This window comes from Eucalyptus grandis, chromosome 8, assembly GCF_016545825.1.
Source record: "Eucalyptus grandis isolate ANBG69807.140 chromosome 8, ASM1654582v1, whole genome shotgun sequence".
Classification (NCBI taxonomy): Eukaryota; Viridiplantae; Streptophyta; class Magnoliopsida; order Myrtales; family Myrtaceae; genus Eucalyptus; species Eucalyptus grandis.
In genome coordinates this window covers 12,270,439-12,294,975 of record NC_052619.1, presented here as the reverse complement: position 1 = coordinate 12,294,975, position 24,537 = coordinate 12,270,439, and the positions used below count along the sequence as shown (strand labels likewise).

The 24,537-nt window shown below is 38.6% G+C and overlaps 1 protein-coding gene across 1 annotated transcript in view; it reads right to left on the bottom strand.

The window, feature by feature from the left end:
- The window catches only part of LOC104456524 (oleoyl-acyl carrier protein thioesterase 1, chloroplastic), a 34,707-nt gene that overhangs the window by 4,128 nt on the left and 6,042 nt on the right, over positions 1 to 24,537 (bottom strand). Inside the window, exon 2 of the mRNA XM_039299591.1 lies at positions 1,287 to 1,613. Coding sequence (XP_039155525.1) covers positions 1,287 to 1,613 — 327 coding nt within the window. The remainder of the gene's footprint in view (positions 1 to 1,286; positions 1,614 to 24,537) is intronic.

Sequence of the window (24,537 nt, the reverse complement as noted above, 5' to 3'; positions counted from 1 at the left end):
TTGGGTGAGGGCCACCTTGCCCTCGGCTGCGAAGGCCCTGAGTGAGACCATTGAGGCCTTGCTTGTAGTCGGCAATGTCATGATGCCGTTGCCAGCTCTAGGCCGTGTCATCCGCGATTGATGAGACCCTGACGGCCTTGCTTAGGGCCTTTGTGGCTGAGGTCGAGGCGGCCCTTGCCCAATCTGGGTGAGGGTTTCACATCCAACAAAGGTCATCTATGACCCTCATTGGCCTTAAAGAAAAAAAGCCAAAGAAATAAAAATAAAAAATTCAAAAATATAGTAATAAAATATATAATATTAAAATAGTATTAAAAAATTGTCAACGTTACAACGGTAAAGCCAGGTGGATTGACCAACATTCACGTTGGATTTTTCAATGAGGTAAATCGGAATTGGTACTCAAATGAGCGGTTTTTCAAATTCATGACACTAAAGTTAGTAAAAAAAATTTTTTTGGCATTCAAGTGAACGACTTATGAAAATTTTGGTACTCTTAATATTACTCTCTTGCTCCCCCACTCCCACACAAAAGACTGTTGGATTCACAGGTTTCGAAAATTTTAGTTTCAAATTATACAAATGTTTAGGTCCTATTTGGTAATTAGCTAAATAGTACTCAATTCTATTATTTAATTTTTCCGAAATTATAAAAAAAAAGAATCAGAAATCCATGTCATAACTTTTTTATTCTCGAGAATAAAGAAGTATAAATGAAATTATTTTTTTATTGTTGAGAATAGCTCTAAAATCAAGCATTTCTTTTTCTTTTTTTTTTTTTAAAAATATTTTCTTTTCTTTTCATTTTTGTTTTCTTCTTTTAGTCGGTCAATGGCCGGCGATGGTTGGTGACCAACTAGATGAGAGCCTACGATTTTGCCAGCTCGTTGATCAAGCCTCGTTGATGATTGGGCGAGTCTCGTTAGCTGACAAGACTCCAAAGAAGCCAAGTGCTCTTGTTCGCCCAGGCTATCGCCGACATCGGTGGCTGCGTAAAAGAAGAAGAATAATCTGACCAAAAAAAAACTTTTTATTCTTTAAAAATTAAAAAGGACTAAGTTACGAAAGAATTTGAGAGTTGAGGCTCATATTAAATAGATTTTTATTTCAAAAATAGAATTTTATGCGGTTGTGAAAGTTCACAAGCTAGTTTAGATATTTTCCAAAAATAGAATGATTATCCAAGTGAATATCCACAACCCTTACATAGACCAATTGCACTCAACATCTCATCTTTGCCCAAAACCCATTGAAAGAAAATCAATTCGAGACCCGATCACAAAAACCTGCAACAGATTGGCCATGGTCTCGACGGTGGCCGTCTTGTTGATCCCCACCTCATAGCACCTCACCATAAACCTCTCCTTGTACGACAGCCCGTCTTCCGTCAAGCTGCCCAACCTGAGCCCGTCGGCCAACCTGCCCGACCTGGGGTTGACCCGGGCCGACCCGTCAGAGACGACCGCCAGGGTCGAGGCTTTTCTCGCCGGATAGCAAGAGATGACGGCAGCGGCAGCGGCCCTCCGCCCGGAAGGGAGGAGCCTGGGCTTCGGCGCGTGGAGGAATCTGCATGGGGTCAGGGCTTTGACATGGTCCGTGGCGTTCCAGGAGAACTACAACATGTCGTGAGCGTGCGCGGGTGATGCGGAGAGGCTTCTGTTGGTTTCCGAAGCGGCAAGTTTCATGGAGATGTAGATGGTGGATGCGAGGCGACGGTGGGATCGGCGGAGCCTTGCGGGCCAGGACGTCGATGTGTCGATGTGTCGATGTGACCGAGGACGAGGAGTGGCCATGGACTCCATCGGAGTCCTACGGGCCAGCGACACGAGATGCTTCGATGGGACCGAGTATGCGGAGTAGAAATAACACTTTCTAGACAGATTTCCTGTCGCTAGATTTGGACACTTGACTTTTTATCATTTCGCGTCCCATTACCAAATGCCATCAATGTGCTTGGTCAATCTATTTTACTTGAAACAATTCAATGCTTGGTCAATCTATTTTTACTTGAAACAATTCAATTTTCAAGGGATCCACTGTACATTACTTCAAGATAATCGATATATTATGACTATAAAATTTTCTAACCTATTACTTCATCAAAATTCTTGATTACTCGTTAACATTATTTTTTTTTTCTAACGTGTACGTCCATCTCTGGTAACTAATTTTTTTTATTTAAATTAATGAGCGAAGCAATTTTTTATTTTTGCCCCTTCTCCCATTCACAATGTTCAATTTATGTGGTTCAGGATTTGTTTATGCATCCCTAGAATTGTGGCACCGAAGATGGAAACCTCATATGCTTGAAAGGCTAATGACAGGCCAATAAATGAGCTGCAATTGCTGATAATTTAGTAAAGACTTATCTCGTATAGAGTCTTAAGTCATTGGTGTCATATTGGTTTGTTAAATCACACGGTATGATTCTTCAAATTTACCAATATTTATTACCTAAGTAGAACCGACAAACGAAACAACACGACAAGACACGTCGATACTTCATTTCTCAAAAATGAAAATTTCGACACATTGGCACATATATATTTCATGAATATTTTTTAATAATTTAATTCAAATTTATAAATAATTAATTAATTAAAAAAGAGCATACAATGAATTTAGACTAATAATATTAATAAATTGACAAAAGTTATTGATGAAACTAAGAAATTAGAATCAACTTATTTAAATAAATCCACGATTTTCTATAATGACAAAAATTTATCACTATTCAATATTCAGTATTTTTATTTTTTGAAATTACTTTTTAATCTCATTTATTTATTTTTCAGATTATAAAAAGTCCTATCGTGGGGTCCACCTTCAACCCCCAACCTCCCTTCTTTCCCTCGTCTCTTCTCCTTAATGCGACATGTCACGCGATGACATGTACATGTCGACACGTCATTTCTCAAAAATAAAAATTATGATACGTTGAGACACGTTATATATTAAATGAATATTTTTATTCTTAATTAATTTAATTCAAATTTATAAATAATTAATTAATTAAAAAGGGCCTACAATGAATTTACACTAATAATTTTAATAAATTAACAAAAGTTATTGATAAAACTAAGAAATTAGAATAAACTTATTTAATAAATTCATGATCTTCTATAATAACCAAAATTTATCACCATTCAACATTTAGTATTTTTTTTTTTTGAAATTACTTTTTAATCTTATTTATTTATTTTTTCAATTAAAAAAGTCCCATCCTGGGATCCACCCCAACTCCCTTCTTCACCCACCCACCCACCCACCCACTCACTCACTCACTCACTCACCTAAAATTTATTTATCTTTTCTTTCCCTCCCCGACCACCCACCACCTGACAGACTTTCACTTTCCCCTCTCTCCAAAATTAAATATCACCCGCAACCCTCCCCCCTCCCCCAACGGCCATGCCCAAATTTATTTCTCTTTTCTTTCCCTCTCCCACCACACAAGCTGTCACTTCCCCCTCTCTCCAAAATGAAAAATCACGTCAAGTCCAAGTGCGTTTGATTTAGTATTTATAAGGGCTTTCAGCCTTCAAAGCCCTTTAGGGAAATCTTTGGACCATTTGACAATCATTTTGAAATAGCTTTTAAGTGAAAGTTAGTATTATGAATGCTAAAAGCTCAATGCTAATGAGGACTAGTTTTGAGTTTTCAGTATTTGGCCAAATGCTGAAACTTTTTTTCCAAAATTATCACCACTTATTCTTCAAATTTCTAATTTTCCATCGTTATTATTTTTTTAAATGACAAAATAATTCTTAAAAAATAAAATTATATAAATACTAAAAAATAAATATATATTTTGGTCTTTTTTAAAAAATATTTATATATTCGATTTTTTTATCATTATTGTCAAAATTTATATTTAGAAAGTTACATACATTATTTTTTTCAATATTAACAAATAAAAATTAAAAAATTCGACGAAGAGTTCAGCCTTTTTTTTAATTATATATATGTATTTGATTTTTTTAGCATTATTTTCAAATTTATATTTAAAAATTTGCATAAATTATTTTTTCAATTTTAAACAAATAAAAATTTAAAAATTTCGACGAAGGATTTGGTCTTTTTTCAAAAATTATATATATATATATATATATTTAGCATTATTGTCAAAATTTATATTTAAAAAGTTGCATAAATTATTTTTTTCAATTTTAAACAAATGAAATGAAAAAAAAAAAAAAAACTAATATTAATCATGCAAAGGGCTTTTCAAACATGTTTACTACCAAACAACATTTCTCTCAAAGTTGCTTTTCAAAACATAATTTACCAAATGGCATTTATCTCAAAATTGCTTTTCAAAGCATAATTTACCAAACGGCATTTGCATTTGCCTAAAATCCTTTAGACTAAATTGCTTTGCATTTTCCCAATGGGTTTTCAAAATGCTGAATCAAACACACCCTAGAATCCCCATTTTTTTTTTTTTTTTTATATTCTTTTGAGTTTCCTTCTCAAAAACCCTAACTAGCGCCCTCCTTCTCCTCCTCCCCGCCGAACGCCCCCCTTCCTCTCCTCTTCCTTTCAATCTCTACTTGCTCTCAGTTCTTGTCACAATCGTTCATGGCCTTGCCTCCGACCCTTCCTCCCTCGTAGCTGCAACCTCGTTGGTGATCCATCACAACATCACAATAGTGGCCCTCGCCTTAGTCTTTGTTCTTTCTCTTGTTGTCTCTCGACGTCGCGGGCTTGCCGTCTCTCGCCGTCACGGGCTCGCCATCACTCACGGCCTCGTCTTTGCTCCCTTGCCCTCGCCTCCACCCTCCATCATCTTCCAAATGTTGCAACGTGTTGAGAAAAGTTGACCACGAGTCGGAAAATCCAACACGCGTTGGCCGTGTGTCTGAGCATGTTGACATGTCCGACACGCTCCAACACGTGTCGGACACGACACGGAAGCACGTGCAACGTGTCCGTGCTTCATAGTTTATTACCTTGAGTTGAGATAAAATCACAATTGTATTGTTAGATTTGCATCTAACTCGTGTGTGTTTCTTAATTGGACTTGATACATTCCTTATTATTCTTGACACGTGATTGACTTAGAAACAACTTCTGAGACTATATGTACAATTAAGAATTCTAGGGATATCTTCTTTTTTCTTTATATTGTGGGCATTCATAAAAATTTTCCCACACAGTGATTCCATTGATAATAAAGTTCGTATCTTTTGCGGTTTTTGTTGTTTCAACTATATCTTTGAGGATGGCCAGGGATAATGTTACATTTTAAGGTTACTTTCCACTATCGCGACTATCAAATCTTAGTCATGTGACAAAATCATTTTTATTTAGAAGGAAATTAGGCTTGAATTATCAATAAATGAATATTTTATTGATCTCCACGTTATGAGACATCGAAACGCAGTAAAGCGAAAAAATAGAGTATAAAATTGAGAGACAAGGGTAGATTTCAACAAACAGTACAAAGAGAGTGAACAAGCATAGGAAGACAAGCCAGACAATGTTGTAACTCGTTCTCTCACTCTCAGCTTCCGTTGTCGCGCTTCTAGAAAGAAAGCACTGTCAAGGGTTTGCTGTGTCATCACGCCGAATCCCTGAGCAACCAGGAGAGTTACTAGCGTCGCCATCTTTAGGAAGAGAAAGAAGACATGCTCATGGTCGTGGTGGAGAAAGCTCAATGTCTCTTGAACTCGGAGTGACATGCTATTGTGAGAGGCATGCTGCATAGGCAAGCTCAATATGCCGAAAGGCTGAAAAAGCGAGGCTTTCCGTTTTTCTTCCAATCCAACAAATTACAAGAGAGCTAAGAAAACATCAGCGGTGAGAGGACACCTCTAGCCAGAAACGATGTTGTAAGTTCACGGTCGCGTCATCTCGAAAAACAATCGATCCACAAGAATCAATGCGATCATTGTGAAATTGTTGCAAGGATTTCAGTGCCAAGAAATGTATAAAGATAGAATTTTGCTATCAGACGGGATGGGATAAGGTAGCGAGATTATTTTAATATCCCATCAAAGTGGAATTCAAAGCCCATGCGCAATATCCCAATCATCATCTAGCAGCTCGCTCAAAGAGGAATCAGGCGCTTCTTACTTGTACACAATCTGCTAGGCATAGTTCATAACCTAAGCTCCGAGGGGAAAAAGATTGCAACTATGTGGCGCTTAGAAATCCTAAATGCCAAATTAAAACTCACATGATCTGAAACTTAAGCAAGGGACATAAAAGTTGTCATGATTTGAGCCACACGACGCCCTCATAGATCTCATCCTCCTCAGTGCTCACAGTCTATTCTTGACACCAATGAAGTTAACAGTAAAACTAGTTTTCGATCACCAACCTTAATTGTTGACCGTGGATATCGCAAAACTGACTCTGAAGGAGGAAAAATAGCAACCACTGGTTGCGAAAAAGCTTTAGTAGGTGTTATCCATAGGATGAGATAAGGCTATATCAGAAGGCATCTTAACTTAATAAAAAAAATCAAGGAACTCCTAAAATCCTAATTCATATACACCGGGCTGTTGCTAATGCAGAGATAAATTAGCGCACTTCATGTAAATGAAAAACGATGGCATGTACCAATTGACGGACAAGCACATTTCCCCTCCGTCTGATGATTAAGGAAAATGCAAGCCGGTCACTACGTGTCGAGGACATATATTGGGAGGGCAGGTAAATATGTTTTTGATATTCTCTGACCAATCCGATCAGGCAGCCATTCTGTACAAGACCAAAAAACAGTATTATGGGAAGAGAGACCCAGAAACAAAATAATGAAGTATGGACTAACTAAAAATAGATGAATTTATTCACGAAAGGAGAAACTCATACATGTAACTTTGACAAAACAAATTTTCCGTGCAAAAAAATCATCCATCACAAACAATGAGATATTTCCAAAGTTGCTACCGGGGAGATACTTGGAGAAGATTGACGGATTTTTGCCATCAGCAGGGACAAATTATGAGGATATTTCATTAATCCATCCTTATGGGACTCAAAGCCCATGCGCAATATATCCCACTCATCATCTGGCGGTGTGCTGAAAGAGAGAACCGCTTTTGTTGTTTCTTCTGAATTATCTAGTTAAGTACACTGTACTGACTCAAAATCATCACTGAATAGCAAAACAAACCCCAAGCAACAACAAAATGAAGGACACGATCCATAAAATTTGAGCAACAAGTGTCCAACTTCGAATATGTTTCACCCAAAAAACTTGGGTTGTCCTTGCGATTCTATTTCACTTGACAATACATTCTCGAGCAGCATTAGCAGCATTGAATCAATATAGCTAGAGGCAAGTAAGAGAATGAACTAGAAATGAGTTCAATGCCGCAAAAATTTGAATGAGCACACCAAACATTCCATCTCTACAGACCAAGTACAAGCCCCTACGCGGAACTGCAAGTATTTCCTACTTCAGTACTGTCATTCACGAATTTTCCAGGGTATATTAAGTCAACAAATGGAACAAGACATCATCCCCGTGAAACCGTTCACAGCAGAAAGAAGACAGAAATACAGAAGACGGATCAATATATTCAAGAAAATGTCCATCAACCTCTTTGAAATCCTCTGAATGCAAAGAATAAGACATCGAAAGAATTGACTGAATACAAAGATGGATGATTTCGTGTTGCACGGATATGAGTGATATAGCTAGTATAAACACCTAGAGGGGGGGTGAATAGGCGCACAAACAATTTTTCTCAAATACGGAAGCAACAGATTGAAATACGATCGATGTAGAGAGAGTAAGGAAGAGAAAATCAAACACAGGATTTATAGTGGTTCGGCTTATTCCAAGCCTACGTTCACTCTTCCGCACTGACAGCCCACCGGCTGGATTTCACTATGATCAAAAGAGAGGTTACAGCACAGCTTTGCCTTGATTCCACAGTGTAGATGTTCTATCACACCTCCTCAAGGTCTCTCACAAATATAGACTCTCTTTTGCATACAAGTATTCGCTCAAGAGATTTATCTAAACAAATAGGAGCTTCAGACTTTGGAATTCTTCTATCGCGCACACACTTTAAACAACTAAGAACGTCTTCCTTATATACTCCTTTATGCTATCATACCCGTTGGCACTTTCCAAAGGAATTCCTCCAATCTACCCGTTGGACGGAATCAATTAGGAAGATCGTTCGAGCTATTAAAGGAACGTGTTGATAGCCCATCAATCCTGTTCGCCCATACAATCAGGATCTCGGTTTCCATAAGTACAACCTTCCAATAATATTTAGACAATCATCGAATCTTCAGTCATTGAATCAATCTTGATCAATCAAAGGATTCTAATACGTCTTCTCCAGCCACGAGATCTTCTCCAGATGATAAGGTTAAATCCTGAACAAAACATCCAGTTCGGGATAACCTTTCTTCAACGGATCGTGATGTCAATGAGGATAGACTTTGAGTCTTGAGTCTGGCTGTCCGGAAGTCTTGGGACTTTAACCAACGAGTCTGCTGACCTTGGGACTAGGCGACGGAAACATTTTGTCAACTTCAAAACTCTTCACGAGGATTTCTCCAACAATGAGCTCCTCAGGCTTCAATCAAATCGCCTGGGAAGCCTTCGATACGTGCGTTTCCCCCTCAACTAGCGAGATCACAAGAATTCACCACCATCAGCATCGAAAGATCACACAAGGCTCGTGAACTTCAACTAGCGAGATCACAAGAAGCAGAACGAGAGAACCCATCGCAGGAATGGGAAAGAGACCACCTACATTTGATTGACACTTCGCTAGGAGTTAGCAATCAAACAGGCACGTAGTCAACCAAACGAGTCCATCCCGCAAGAAAAAAAAAAAATTGAAACTTTGAGAGAGATGGTCAAATGCCTGAACATACACAAGATCCCCCAGACCGTTCCGATCCGAACCCACAAATGAAGACCCAATCAACGTGGAATACCGACTTCAGACATTGTTCACCGGTTGCGGCGGCAACCTGCGAGGTGACGGCGCGACCGCGGCCGTTGGAGTGAGCTCTTCGCGGAGTGGCGCGCCCGGAGAATCTTTCTTTCATTTCGGGTCGGAATAGAAAACGTCGGGTTTGGTGTGGCGTTGCATCCATCATCCATGAGCCGTAATCGACAATCCCTTGGCCCGATCCAATTTTTTTTTTTTTTTGGTCGAATTATTGAAATTACTTCATATGCACAAATTACTCTCACGGTCCCACCTAAGCATCATTGCTAAAATCAGTGGATTTATCATGGCTGGAAAAATTATTTAATTTTTTCTTATTAAATAGTCAATTTGTTCACGACATTTTATTTTCGTGAGACTAAAAGCGGTGCCAAATTCAAGGGGCAACATATAGACGAATAACTCTATCATGACATTGTATTCGATACTCATGCATGAAAAAGTAGATCATTGTCTCTTATAATTTCCTGAGTTCTTTAACAAGGAATGAGGCCCGGATTTAGATTGAGATACTTATAAATGCAGATCACCATACAGCCGTATGAATATGCTTTTTGACTATGATTAGTCGCCTGGATTTGGATTCAAATAGGAAAGAATAAAGGTGGGATTAGAAATCCTTCAAATATCATCTGAATTAAAAAAAAAGAATCCTTCAATATTTTTGAAAATCTTGCTTGCTCATAGAGGTGATACATTCCAAATTTAGGGCAGCATCTTGTTGACGTAATCTCACAAGTCCGAGACTAGCAACATTTTGAGCGATTGCGAGTTTCATTGGAGCTCCTCTGCCTCCTCTTCCCTTGGAAAAATCTTTCGATTATCAACACGAAATTTCAAATTTGAGTAGAGGACAGGATCGGACGTCGGAGCATCACAGAAAAATCAGGTCATCACCGTGATAACATGTCCTTCTAAAATGAAGCAACTTGATATCTTGCGCCTCTCTCAAAATTTTAAATCAAATTCAAATTTTGAATTTCAAATTCTTTCCTTAATTTGAGAATTCTTTCCATGATTTAAGGAATCGATTTTGATCTCTAGGTATCTATTAGAACTCATTATGTACGTCAATAAAAGCATCGAGGAAAATAAAAAATTAAAAGCTTCTTTTATAATCTTTATGGTATGAGAGCGCTTTGCATAGTAACATTATCTGTGATCTTACTTCTTCTTCCTCATGACTACCTTCACCGATTTTGAAGCTAGTAGCGCTGTCAATACCCTAGTTCAATCCCCACCCATTGTGATTCCAAACATCTCCAACCTCATCCCAATCAAACTGAATGCCTCAAACTATCTCTTTTAAAAATCATTGTTTACGCCTATTTTGCGATGTCATCACCTAATGTAAAACGTTAATGGCTCTATTCCTCCACCATCATATGATGATCCCACATATGCAACTTGGTTTAAAAAAGACGAGTTGTTGTCATCCTGGATCAATGCCACATTAAGCTATTCCGCTCTTCCGTATATCATCAAACTTACTTTTGCTAAGCAAGCATGGGATCTGTTCAATAGTAGATATGCCTTTATAGCACTTGCCCATGTGATCTCCCGTAAATGGCTACTTACTTGACTCAAGAAGGGCACTCAATCTATGGCCGATTATCTCCAGCAATTTAAGGTTATTTCTGACCAGCTGACAGCCTGTGGCTCTCCCCTAAGTGAGGATGATCTACTCATTCACGTACTCGATGGGCTACCATTTATCGACAATTCTGTTCCTTGGTTCGTATATGCACGAGGACATCAACCGTATCTATTGAAGAACTCCATTTATTGTTAATCTATGAGGATCTCTCTTTGACTGAAGGTACACTGCCCACGATCAACTCAATCTATTGCATTGGTAGCCTCTAAACCTTTCAAGCCCGACAACCCACGTCAATTATCTCAAGGTTGCGGCCATGCTCAATCTTGTGGTACATTTCCTCCAAGCCAGCAGTCCTCCACCTCTTCTGGATCGGTGAAACAACAACCATCACCCCAAGGTCAACATAAATCTCAAAATTTGAGTGTTGGTTCATAGTGTCAGATTTGCAATCGTATGGGTCATATTGCCTTTGATTGTTACCATCGAATGAACTACACCTATCAAGGTCGCCATCCACTAAAAAAACTTGCAGTGATGCCAGTCGCTCTATCCCACCCAACACTTGGTACATCGACACCAGAGCCACTCATCATCTCACCTCAGAGCTCGAAAATCTCCAAATTTCAAACGTCTATGATGGTAATGACACTGTTGAAATAGGTAATGGCCATGGTATGCCCATTGCACATGTTAGTTCCACCACCATCTCATTCTCTTCTTCACAACTTCACCTCAAATCTATATTTTATTGTCCCATAGCCTCATACAATTTACTCTCTATTTACCAGTTTTCTAAAGACAACAATTATCTCTTGAACTTCAATGCCTCTGATTTTTGAATTAAGGACAAGGTCGTGGGGAGGATTTTATATCTGAGATAGCTAGTATAAGCACCTAAAAGGGGGAGGGGGGAGGAATAGGTGCACAAATAATTTCTCGAGATACGGAAGCGATTCTAGGCAAACGATAGAAATGAAGTTCTCTTTTGATACGATCAAAGTAAAGTAAAGAGTAGGGAAGAGAAAATTGAACACAAGGTTTATAGTGGTTCGGCTTATTCCAAGCCTACGTCTACTCTTCCGCACTGACAGCCCACCGGCTGGATTTCACTATGAACAAAAGAAAAGTTACAGCACAGCTTTTCCTTGATTCCACAGTGTAGATGTTCTACCACACTTCCTCAAGGTTTCTAAAAAATATAGACTCTCTTTTGTTTACAAGATTTCGCTCAACAAATGAATTGACTAAGAACAAGGAGCTTCAGACTTTGGAATTCTTCTATCGTGCACACACTCGAACAACTGGAACATCTTCCTTATATACTCCTTCATGCCATCATACCCGTTGGCACTTACCAAAGGAATTCCTCCAATCTACCCGTTGGACGGAATCAATTAGGAAGATCATTCGAGCTATTAAAGGAACATGTCGATAGCCCATCAATCCTGTTTGCCCATACAATCAGGATCTCGGTTTCCATAAGTAGAACCTTCAAAGTATATTTTGCCAATCATCGGATCCTTAATCTTCGAATCAATTATGATCAAATAAAGGATTCCATCATGTCATATCCAGCCAAGAGATCTTCTCCAGTCGATAAGGTCACATCCTTAATGAAACATCCAGTTCTGGATAGCCTTTCTTCAACGGATTAGAAACTGTCAATGAGGATAGACTTTGAGTCTTGAGTCTGGCTGTCCGGAAGTCTTCGACTTTAAATAGCGAGTCTCGCAAGCCTTCAGACTAGATCGATGGAAATGTTTTGTCAACTTCAAAACACTTCAAGAGGATTTCTCCAACAATCTCCCAATTTTTTATGGTGACAAAACTTTTCTGCAGATTTGGAAAACTTTGACCTGCAAAACATTTCTCAAACACATATACATATCTTATAGAGATAAATGGCTAAATGAATAACACTAGAATTTGCAACCACAGAAAATAGGTTAGTCTAGTATGCAATAAAGCCATCCATAAGATATCAATAGTAGTTAATAATAAGCAGTCAAATCCAAATCCCAAATTCAGTCCACATCCAGACACACAAGTCAAGTCAAAACAAACCACAAACCAAACAAGCCAAAAGCTCGACAAATTTAAGTTCAAAGTTTTCAAATCTCTCATCTCGCATCTCTCCCCTTTTGTTAGCATAAAAAAAAGGTTGAGATGAAAATGGAGTAGAGTCAAGAATGCTTGGGAACACGAACAAGTTGGAAATCTCTCATTGACTGAACGATGCCTTCCAGCCTTTTCAAGTCTTCTTTTAGTTGAGCAACATCCTCACCCTTAGCATTAGCCTGAATCTGAAGAGAAAGGGCTTGGATATGATCATTCAATGAACCCGAAGAAGCTTGACCGGCATTCTGCAAGTTCTGAACTTCGCATCCCAATGCATATATCTGACCTCGCATCTCCAAGAGAATATCCATAACTCTGCGAAAATCTGCTGAATTATCGGTCTGCATGCGGCGTCGGCACGATCTCGATGGAGTAAATGCAGACAATAGCAGATCAGCATAATCATGCAGATTTGGTGATGAAACATCATGACCTTCCTCAGGAAATTGAGAGGCATAGATGTCCTCTGGATCTGCTGGAGAGCGACTGACTCCCTCACTGGTAGCAGGATATGAGGACATTCCTCTTTTCTCTTGATCTCCCCCTGTTTCCATGCCTTCAGGTGGAGAAGAGTGCTCCTCATGTTCTCCTTCTTCTTGATCTCTTTTCTCCTCATCTTCTTTTTCAACTCTCTCTTTCTCAAAGATCTCTTTCTTCTTCTTCTTCTTTTTCCTCGGCTTCTTTCTCTTCTCTTTCTTTGGTCCGCTGTTCTGAGTCTTTCTCTAGAATAGAACGACTCAGATTCTTCAATGCCATTGCAGAAATAGTGATGTTTTCCTCATCATCTTCATCCTCAACGATGAGAGCTCTTCTTCTCTTGGATGGAGCATCCATGGGCTCCTTCCCTTTTCTTTTTGCTGCAGAAGAGATTTGATGAGTTTTGACTGGAGTCTTCTCCTTGAATTTCTCCAACGCCTTGCTTAGTTCCTTCAAACGCATTTTAGTCACCATTTTCAGTCCTACCACCATATGATCGCACGATCGAGCACAAAGAATTTGTGAAGGCTGAATGTTCGATGTCCGAATAACTTCGTCACAAGACTTGGATAAGGAAGTTGACCTCGTCCTTCATCACTGCTTTATACATGTGGAACATAACAGTGTGAGGAAGAGAAAACCTTTTCCCAGCGATGATGGCATACATTCGCTTTGCCTCTGAACTTGAAACATCAGTCTTGGAAGTTGATTTCGGTCTGAGGCAATTGATCACAATCTTGTGAAGCAAGATGTTGAACGCACTCATCCTTGAGAAGGAAATCTTTTCCTCTGTTCTCATGTCCTTAACAAGTTCCAATGTAGCACGAGCAATAGAAACTTTGATCCGTTGATATCTTCCTCTCTCAACTCCTAACACATCTGCTAGCATATCCATATCCACTACAAAGTCTTGATCTTTGGCACTGAAAGAGAATCTATTTGCATCCAAGAAACTAAGATTTGAATAAAAATATGCAGTTAATTGAGGATAGGCCTCTGTGGTGTCAGAGCAGAATTTTTCAAGTTGAAGATAACCGAACTTTTCCCTCAAGTTCATATTCACAGCATCCAGAAAATCAAAATCCACACTCCTAGGGTTTATTACCCCACGCTTCAGCAATTTTGAGTATAGATCCTTTTGTTCCTTCGATCTAAACAACTCTCCCCTTTTCCCCCGATTTTCCACCGCAACACCCATTCTCGGTTGAAATTGGCTGTACAATTTGTCATCATCATTCCCATCTATCGGATTAAATCCCCAATCACGAGGATCACTTGGAATATTCGCAAGGGTTTCTTCTGCCACCCCTTTACGAGCAATTCCCAAACTTTCCATTTTTCGCAAAAAGATATATTCATTTCCATATCCTTTGTCCTTAAGAAAATCGTCAACATAGTTCAATGGAGTACCAGTCCCTTTTAAAGCACGATACAACTTATAAATAAAAGAGGGCCTTTGAACTCTTACAGGATCTGCATCTTCAATGATTTCTTCCTTTTGTTGATGATCAACACCTTGAGGACTAGATAGAGGAGAATAACGCTGCTGAGAATGGTGTGGACTCTACTGCTGATTTGGAGACACTTCTTCTTCAGTGAGATCGAAGTGTGTAGGCCCCTCACTCATTCGCCGTGGTCCCCTGCTTGCGATTCTCGAAGACTTTCTTGAAGACGACATCTTTCTTAGTCTTTGAAAGATTCCTTGCTTGACTTTCCTAAGAAAGATGACAACTTTTTCGAAGATTAAATAAGAGAGGAAAACATGAATGGAAGATTGGTGCTTTTTAGGGTTTTGGAGTTAAGCGAAGAGAAACCGACTGTATATAAAACAGTCAAAAGGAGGGAATAACAAACGTCGTAATGGAGAGTGAAAAGATGCATTTTAAAAAAAATAACTGCCTTTTTCGAAAAATGGTCATTTCAAAATAACTCCTTTTTCAAAAGGAAACGTTGCAATAATCTCGTCAATTAAAGATAGCGGTTGAGATAACAATAATCAAACACGATTGATGAACGTACCTTTTCAAGATGAGATTTAGAGAGAGAATAACTTACAGTCAAAGTCTTGCAGTCAAAGTTTTATTTGTCTGAGTCTGAGAGTCTCTAGACTTTAACTTCTTCAAACCTCAAAATGTTGAGTTTGGAACGGATAATTTCAAATTGATTTTTCTCCAAAGGCTTTGTAAATATATCCGCCAGTTGGTTCTTTGAGTCAACAAACTGAATCGAAATTTCTCCATTTTGAACATGATCTCTAATGAAGTGATGTCGAATCTCTATATGCTTTGCTCTTGAGTGAAGAATTGGATTTTTGGTTAGATTGATTGCGCTGGTGTTGTCACATTTAATCTCCGTGCGTGAATCTTCAATTCCAAAGTCTCTTAGCTGTTGTTTTATCCACATAATTTGTGAACAACAACTTCCGAGAGCTACATATTCGGCTTCGTCAGAGAGAGCTACGTACTTTGCTTCCTTGAAAACCAAGACACCGTCCCCGCTCCAAGTAGTTGACATGTACCGAGGTGCTCTTTCTATCAACTTTGCATCCGGCTAAGTCTGCGTCTGAGTATCCAAGAAGAGTAAAGTCTCCCCTTTTAGGATACCAGAGACCAAAGCTTGAAGTTGATGCAATATATTGGATAATACGCTTTGCAGCATTTAAATCTGATTCTTTAGGGTCCGCTTTGAAATCTGGCACAAATGCAAAGACTAAACAAAATGTCGAGGTCTAGAAGCGTAAGATAAAGAAGTGAACCGATGATACTCCTGTATAACTTTTGGTCGACTTTCTTTCCTCCTTCATCTTTGTCTATCTTCAAGGAACTTGACATTGGTATATCAGCCTTTTTGCAATTGTCCAGTCCAAACTTTTTAACAATATCATTAGCATATTTTTCTTGATGAATAAAAGTTTCTTCCTTCAGTTGTTTCACTTGAAGTCCAAGAAAGAAGGTTAACTCACCCGCCATGCTCATTTCAAATTCATCCTGCATAGTCTTAAAGAATTTTTTGCACAGACTTTCATTAGAGGATCCAAAAATAATATCATCGACATATATTTGAACAAGTAGAAAACTCTTGCTTTCTCTTTTAATAAAAAGAGTAGTGTCTGCTTTACCTTTAACAAAACCATTTTCAATTAAAAACTTACTCAGTTTGTCGTACGAAGCTCGAGGTGCTTGTTTTAAGCCATATAAGGCCTTTTTGAGTCTCGAATACGAGATCGGTTTCCTTGGGTCTTCAAACCAGGTGGTTGTTCCACATAGACTTCCTCATGGATGAATCCATTTAGGAAGACACTTTTGACATCCATTTGGAATAACCTGAAATTTTTATAACAAGCAAAAGTAAGTAATAATCGAATTGCTTCTAACCTTTGCTACTGGTGCGTAAGTCTCGTCATAGTCTATCCCTTCTTCTTGTGTGTATCCCTTGGCCACGAGTCTTGCCTTGTTTCTTATGACTTTTCTTTTCTCGTCCATCTTGTTCTTGAAAACCCATTTAGCTCCAATAACAGACTTACCTTTCGATTTAGGAGTCAATTCCCAGACATCATTAATACTGAATTGCCTGAGCTCTTCTTGCATAGCTTCAATCTAGCTTTCATCAGATAAAGCTTCTTCTATGCTTTTGGGTTCTATTTCAGAAATAAGAGCCACAAAGACTAGACTCTTCGCGCCTTTTGGATCTTGTGCGAATTCCTTCATTGATGTCGCCAATAATAAGATATTTGGGATGACTGGACTTATGTTTCCAGTTGCTGGTTAATTTGTCAGATTGATGATCACTTCCTTCACTTGAATCTTCAACAGTCACTTGTTGCTGGTCCTTCAAAGTCTGAGCTGTTTCCTCCAATGCTTTGTGTTCTGGTTGGTCCAAAAAGATCCATATGCAGAAGCTGCAGTACACGGTTAGTGGAAACTTGATTTATTGGTTTAAAGGAATTTCTTACATGTTTTCCCAATATACATGGTGTACATAGATCAAACTTTTGGTATGATAAATTGGGTAGACCACGAACAAGCTTCTTTGCTGAAATTTTGGCTATCTCGTTTCATATTGATATGCCCAAGCTTTCTGTGCCATAAGTTTGCTTCGTCTTGGATTGAGATTAGACATTGCGATTCATCTAGTTTCACATCCAAGAGGTAGATATTTCCATGTCTTCGACCCATGAATGATTGAGTAGAATCTTTACTAATTCCTAAACATATTCTCTCTTGAAAGTTGATTTTGAAACCAATATCACATAGTTGACTAATACTGAGCAAATTATAATTAAGTCCTTCCACTAAGGAAACATTGCTGATTGTGAGATTTCCAATCTTTACAGTTCTAAATCCCACAATTTTTCCTTTGTTGTTTCCTCCAAAAGAAACTTTTCCACCATTTACTAGAACAAGCTTTATGAAGTAATTTGAGTCTCCTGTCATGTGTCTTGAGCATCCACTATCCAAATACCATTTTACATTTTTCTTGATAGTGACCTCAAATTCGCTTTCTGAATCTGAATTTGTCTCAGAGTTTGAATCTGAATCCGATTGTGCCATTAGACATATATTGGCATAATCATCATCACTTTCTTCACACTCGTATCACTGTGTTTCGCTTTAAGAGCCTTTCGATACTTTTCAGTTTTTCCTTTCTTCTTCCTCAGAAGAGGACAGTTGGGTCTGATGTGTCTATTTTTCCTACATTCAAAGCAGACTAAATCTTTGTTTGATTCATCATCCTCAACAAACTTAGTCTGTTGCTTTTGAAAACTTTGTTTCTTTGGATTGAATCTTCTTCCTTTTCTGTTCAGCTTTTTGAATCTTCTTATCATGAGAGCAAGTTCCTCATCATCCATATCGTCTTCGAATCGTAACATCAGAATTATCATTAGATTTTAATGCAATGGATTTCTTACCTTTAGGGTCTTCGTCTTCATTGATTCGTTCCACTTCATAAGACTGAAGAGTCCCAACCAACTCATCAACAGATAGTGGCATGATTCTTTAAGCCTCTCTGATTGAGGTCTTTATGTGATTCCAATCCTTGGAGAGTCCACGCAGTAGCTTGTTTACCTTCATGGGATCAAAATTGGTTGACCTTGATTTTCAAGACCATTCACGATTTCGTAAAAACGACTAAACATATCGATTATAGATTCTCCGATTTCATTTTGAAGGTTTCATATTGACCGAGGAGAATGTTGATTCTAGTCTCTTTCACTCGATCGATTCCTTCATAGGTAATATGTAATCTATCATAGACTTCTTTAGCTGTAACACAAGAATATATTATGTTATATTCAGTAGGAGATAAAGCACAATATAAATAATAAATTGCTTTTGCATCAAGAGCTTGTCTCTTGATTATCTCTTCCCGAGTCATTTCGCTAGACTCAACAAGTATCTTTTCCTCTTTCTGAGACAGGTGCGGCTTTAGGAATGATTCTTTTTTCTACAACGTCTCATTCCAGATGATCCTTTGATCTTAGGAACGCCTTCATCTTGTTTTTCCATATGTTGTAATCCTTTCCATCAAAGTAAGGCGGTTTGGTATTGCTTTGCCCTTCTACCAGCCCTGGAGCCAACATACTAGCCATGGATCTTTAACTCTAAAGTAAAACATTTCAAACAAAGTGAGTACACAGGCTCTGATACCAATTGAGATAGCTAGTATAAGCACTTAAAAGGGGGGGGGAATAGGTGGACAAATAATTTCTCGAGATACGGAAGCAATTCTAGGCAAACGATAGAAAGGAAGTTCTCTTTTGATACGATCAAAGTAAAGTAAAGAATAGGGAAGAGAAAATTGAACACAAGGTTTATAGTGGTTCGGCTTATTCCAAGCCTACGTCCACTCTTCCGCACTGACAGCCTACCGGCTGGATTTCATTATGAACAAAAGAAAAGTTACAGCACAGCTTTTCCTTGATTCCACAGTGTAGATGTTCTACCACACTTCCTCAAGGTTTCTCCCAAATATAGACTCTCTTTTTGTTTACAAGATTTCGCTCAACAAATGAATTGACTAAGAACAAGGAGCTTCGACTTTGGAATTCTTCTATCGTGCACACACTCGAACAATCGGAACATCTTCCTTATATACTCCTTCATGCCATCATACCCGTTGGCACTTACCAAAGGAATTCCTCCAATCTACCCGTTGACAGAATCAATTAGGAAGATCATTCGAGCTATTAAAGGAACATGTCGATAGCCCATCAATCATGTTCGCCCATACAATCAGGATCTCGGTTTCCATAAGTAGAACCTTCCAAGTATACTTTGCCAATCATCGGATCCTTAATCTTCAAATTAATTATGATCAAATAAAGGATTCCATCATGTCATATCCAGCCAAGAGATCTTCTCCAATCGATAAGGTCACATCCTTAATGAAACATCAAGTTCGGATAGCCTTTCTTCAACGGATTAGAAACTGTCAATGATGATAGACTTTGAGTCTTGAGTCTCGGCTGTCCGGAAGTCTTCGAGACTTTAAAAATAGCCCGCAAGCCTTCGACTAGACTGATGGAAACATTTTGTCAACTTCAAAACACTTCAAGAGGATTTCTCTAACAATATCAAGGGTCAGTTGAGAATGGCTTGTACCCACTTCGTACTCCACAATCATCCACCGCTCCAAAGGCTTATTACAGTCGCTCTATCACCACGAGACCAATGGCATGCTCGTTTTGGTCACTCCTCTCATGACATTCAACGAGCCATTTCCTCAGTCGTTTCCGTTTCCAATCAATCGTGCTCTCGCATTTGCTCTTCATGTTAGCACGTGAAAAGTCACAAGCTACCTTTTTCGAAGCCTAATTCTACCTTTAGACGTTCTCTAGAATTATTACATTGTGATGTATGGGGACTTACTCTCACATTATCTTATTCTCATTATTCCTATTATGTTCTCTTTGTTGATGATTTTTCCAAATATTCATGGTTATTCCCTATGAGATTAAAATATGACTTTAATGACATCTTTGTTAGTTTTAAAAAGCAGGTTAACAAAATTTTGCAGCACACCATCACTACATTTCACTTGGATGGTGGTGGCAAATTTACAAAGGGAAAAGTGCCAAAAAAGTTCTAAACCTTTTGTCTTTGTGCCTATTTAGTCATAAACATTTTTTTGGTGCTGATTTAGTCCTAAACCTTTTTAGGTTGTGCCAATTCAATCATTTTTGGCCAATTTTGGCCGGATTTTGCTAATTGGACACCGGCCAGCTGACGTGGCCTAATCGGCACTGACGTTGACAACTTTTAATAATATTTTAATATTTTGATTTTGATTTTGATTTTGATTTTGATTTTTTTTTTTGCTTCTCCTATTCTTCCTCCAGTCGGTTGTCGGACCTCGAGCGATCGACCGGAGGCAACGACCGGCGAGGCTCGACCTCGCCAGCTCGCCGGATCTGGTGAGTGAGGGGGTTCTGTTGGAGAAATCTTCTTGAAGTGTTTTGAAGTTGACAAATCGTTTCTTTCGCCTAGTCGAAGGCTTGACTCGCTATTTAAAGTCTCGAAGACCTTGGGACAGCTGGACTCAAGACTCAAAGTCTATCTTCATTGACAGCCTCTAATCCGTTGAAGAAAGGTTATCCAGAATCTGGATGTTTCGTTAAGGATTTAACCTTATCAACTGGAGAAGATCTCATGGCTGGAGAAGACATAAACGGAGTCCTTTGATTGATTGAAGATTGATTCGATAATTGAAGATCCGGTGATTGCCTAAATATTATTGGAAGGTTCTGCTTATGGAAACCGAGATCCTGATTGTATGGGCGAACAGGATTGATGGGAAATCAACACGTTCCATTTATAGCTTGGACAATCTTCCTAATTGATTCCGTCCAACGGGTAGATTGGAGGAATTCCTTTGGTAAGTGCCAACGGGTATGATGGCATAAATGAGTATATAAGGAAGACTATCTTAGTTGTTCGAGGTGTGCGCGATAGAAGAATTCCAAAGTCTGAAGCTCCTTTTTGTTTAGACAAATTCTTTGAGCGAATACTTGTATACGAAAGAGAGAGTCTATATTTGTGAGAAATCTTGAGGAGGTGTGATAGAACATCTACACTGTGAAATCAAGGCAAAGCTATGCTGTAACCTCTCTCTTGTTCATAGTGGAATCTAGCCAATAGGCTGTCAGTGAAGAAGAGTGGACGTAGGCTTGATATAAGCCGAACCACTATAAACCGCGTGTTCAATTTTCTCTTCTTTCAGTCTTACTTTGATTATCGTTTCATCCAACTGTCTAGTATTGTGCAATTGCTTGAGAAAATTCTTTATATACCTATTCACCCCCTCTAGGTACTCATACTAGCAATATCAATTGGTATCGAGCCTCGTGTACTTACTTTATTTGAAGTGTTTTACTTCGTAGTAAAAGATCCATGGCTAGTATGCTAGCACCAGGGCTGATGGAAGGGCAAAGCAATACCAGACCACCCTACTTTGATGGAAAGGATTACAACATCCTGGAAGAACAAGATGAAAGCTTTCCTTCGATCAAAGGATCATCCGGAATGGGACGTTGTAGAAAAGGAATTACTCCTACCACCGCATCGCAGTCCGAAAGAGGAAAAGAAACCGATGAAACCAGCGGAATGTCTCATGAAGAAATAATCAAGAGACAAACACTCGATGCAAAAGCAATTTACTCCTTATATTGTGTTTTATCACCAACTGAATATAATAGAATATCTTCTTGTGGTACAAAGAAAAGAAGTTTGGGACAGATTGCATATCACCTATGAAGGAACGATCGAGTGAAGGAAACTAGAATCAACATTCTTCTCGGTCAATACGAAGCCTTGAGTAATGAAACCAGGAGAATCTATATCGACATGTTTAGTCGTTTTACGAGATATTGTGAATGGTCTTGAAAATCAAGGTCAACCAACTTCCGATCCCATGAAGGTAAACAAGCTTTGCGTGGACTCTCCAGGGATTGAAATCACATAAAGACTTCGATAAGAGAGACGCAAAGAATTATGCCACTATCGTCGACGAGCTAATTGGAACTCTTCAGTCTTATGAAGTGGAACGGATCAATGAAGATGAAGATCCAAAAGGTAAGAAATCTATTGCATTAAAATCAAATGATGATTATGATGATACAGATTCTCGAAGAAGATATGGACGATGAGGAGCTTGCTCTCATGATAAGAAGATTCGAAAAACTGAATAGAAAAGGAAGAAGGTTCAACTCAAAGAAACAAAGCTTTCAAAGACAGCAGACCAAGTCGTTGATGATGAGGAACCAAACAAAGACATAGTCTCGCTTTGAATGTAAGAAAAAAGGGACACATCATACCCAACTGTCCTCTTCTGAAGAAGAAGAAAGGAAAAGCTGAAAGATTTCGAAAAGCTCTCAAAGCCGAAACTTGGAGTGACACAGAGTGTGAAGAAAGTGATAATGAATATGCCAATCTATGTCCGATGGCACATCGACTCGACTGGATCGGACTCGGACGGTGAATTTGAGGCAAGTGATATTAAAATTCTGTCAAAGTTTCTAAATATATTGATGAATTATGTTTTAGTCTTAAGACTTCTCTCAAAAGAATTTCCGAACTGAAAAAGGAAAACTCAGCTCTAAAATAAAAGGAAAATGTTTTAGTAGAAAGAGTTAAAAGTCTAGACTTGACTGTTTCCAATCTTAAAGAAAATGGAGATAATCTTTCAAAAGAAAATGTCTTTTTAAAAACAGACTTATCAAATATATCAAAGAAATTTTCAATAGGGTCTGAAAAACTTGAGAAAATTCTTTCAGCACAAAGACTTTACTTCAATAAGTCCGGTCTAGGAATGTCAGAAGAAACAATTCCCCTTATTGATTTTCCTAAAGTAAAAGAAAGAATTAAGAAAAGACTCTCGAGAGAGGTTTACAAAAATCACTTCAAGCAAGTTTTTGTAAAATCTCGAGGAAGAAATGCTCTAAAATGTTCAAAATGCAATAGTCCGGATCACTTTGAGAAAGAGTGTCCTATGGTTTGGAAACCTGTTAAGAGAATATGGGCTAATACTGCTTATGTTATTAACACAAAAGGACCCAAGAAAGTTTGGGTACCAAAGAAAGCTTGAGACTCTTTTTAAATGCAGGTCACCGTCAAGAAAAAGGTAAAGTGGTATCTTGACGGTGGATGCTCAAGACATATGACAGGGGAGACTCAAATTGTTTTATAAAGATTGCTCAAGTAAATGGTGGAAAAGTTTCATTTGGAGGAAACAACAAAGGAGTATTGTGGGATTTGGAACTGTGAAAATTGGAAATCTCACAATAAGTAATGTTTCCTTAGTGGAACGACTCAATTACAATCTTCTCAGCATTAGTCAATTGTGTGATACTGGTTTCAAGATCTTTTTTCAAGAAGAAATATGTTAAGGAATCGCAAAGACTCTACTCAGTCTTTCATGGGTCGTAGACATGGAAACATTTATCTTCCTGGATGTGAAACTAAATGAATCGCAATGTTTTATCTCAATTCAAGACGAAGCAAGCTTATGGCACAGAAAGCTTGGTCATGTCAACATGAAGCAATTAGCCAAAATCTCATCAAAGCAGCTTGTTCGAGGACTACCCAAATTACCTTATCAAAAGACTGATCCATGCACTCCATGTATTCTGGGAAAGCAGATGAAGGTATCTTCCTTGGATATTCTACATCAAGCAAAGCCTTCAGAGTCTATAACAAGAAGAGCCAGTCTATGGAGGAGTCAATGAATGTCAAATTCCAAGACTCAACGCAAGATGAATCAAGTCAGACTCATCAAGAAGAGTCTGAACCTGCTCCAGATCTTCCAAAGCTTACATCTCAAGAAGCATCTCAGACTCTGGAAAACCGGCTTCAAGATGTTCGTGAAGATCCAAACAAAGAAAGAGATCATCAACCAGACAGATCAACGAGTAACTGGAAGCATAAGTCCAGTCATCCCAAAGATCTTATAACCGGCGAAATGAATGAAGGAATTCGCACCAGATCCAAAAGGCGAGAAGAGTCTAGTGCTGTGGCTCTCGTTTCTGAAATTGAACCAAAAAGCATAGAAGAAGCTTTATCTGATGAAAGCTGGATTGAAGCTATGCAAGAAGAGCTCAGATAGTTTAGCATTAATGATGTCTGGAAATTGACATCCAAACCAAAAGGTAAAACTGTTATTGGAGCTAAATGGGTGTTCAGAAACAAGATGAATGAGAAAGGAAAAGTCATACGAAACAAAGCAAGACTCGTGGCCAAGGGATATACGCAAGAAGAAGGAATAGACTATGATGAGACTTATGCTCCAAAGAGCAATGTTAGAAGCTATTCGACTATTACTTGCGTTTGCTTGTTATAAGAATTTCAGGTTATTCCAAATGGACGTCAAAAGCGCCTTCCTAAATGGAGTCATCCAAGAGGAAGTTTATGTGGAACA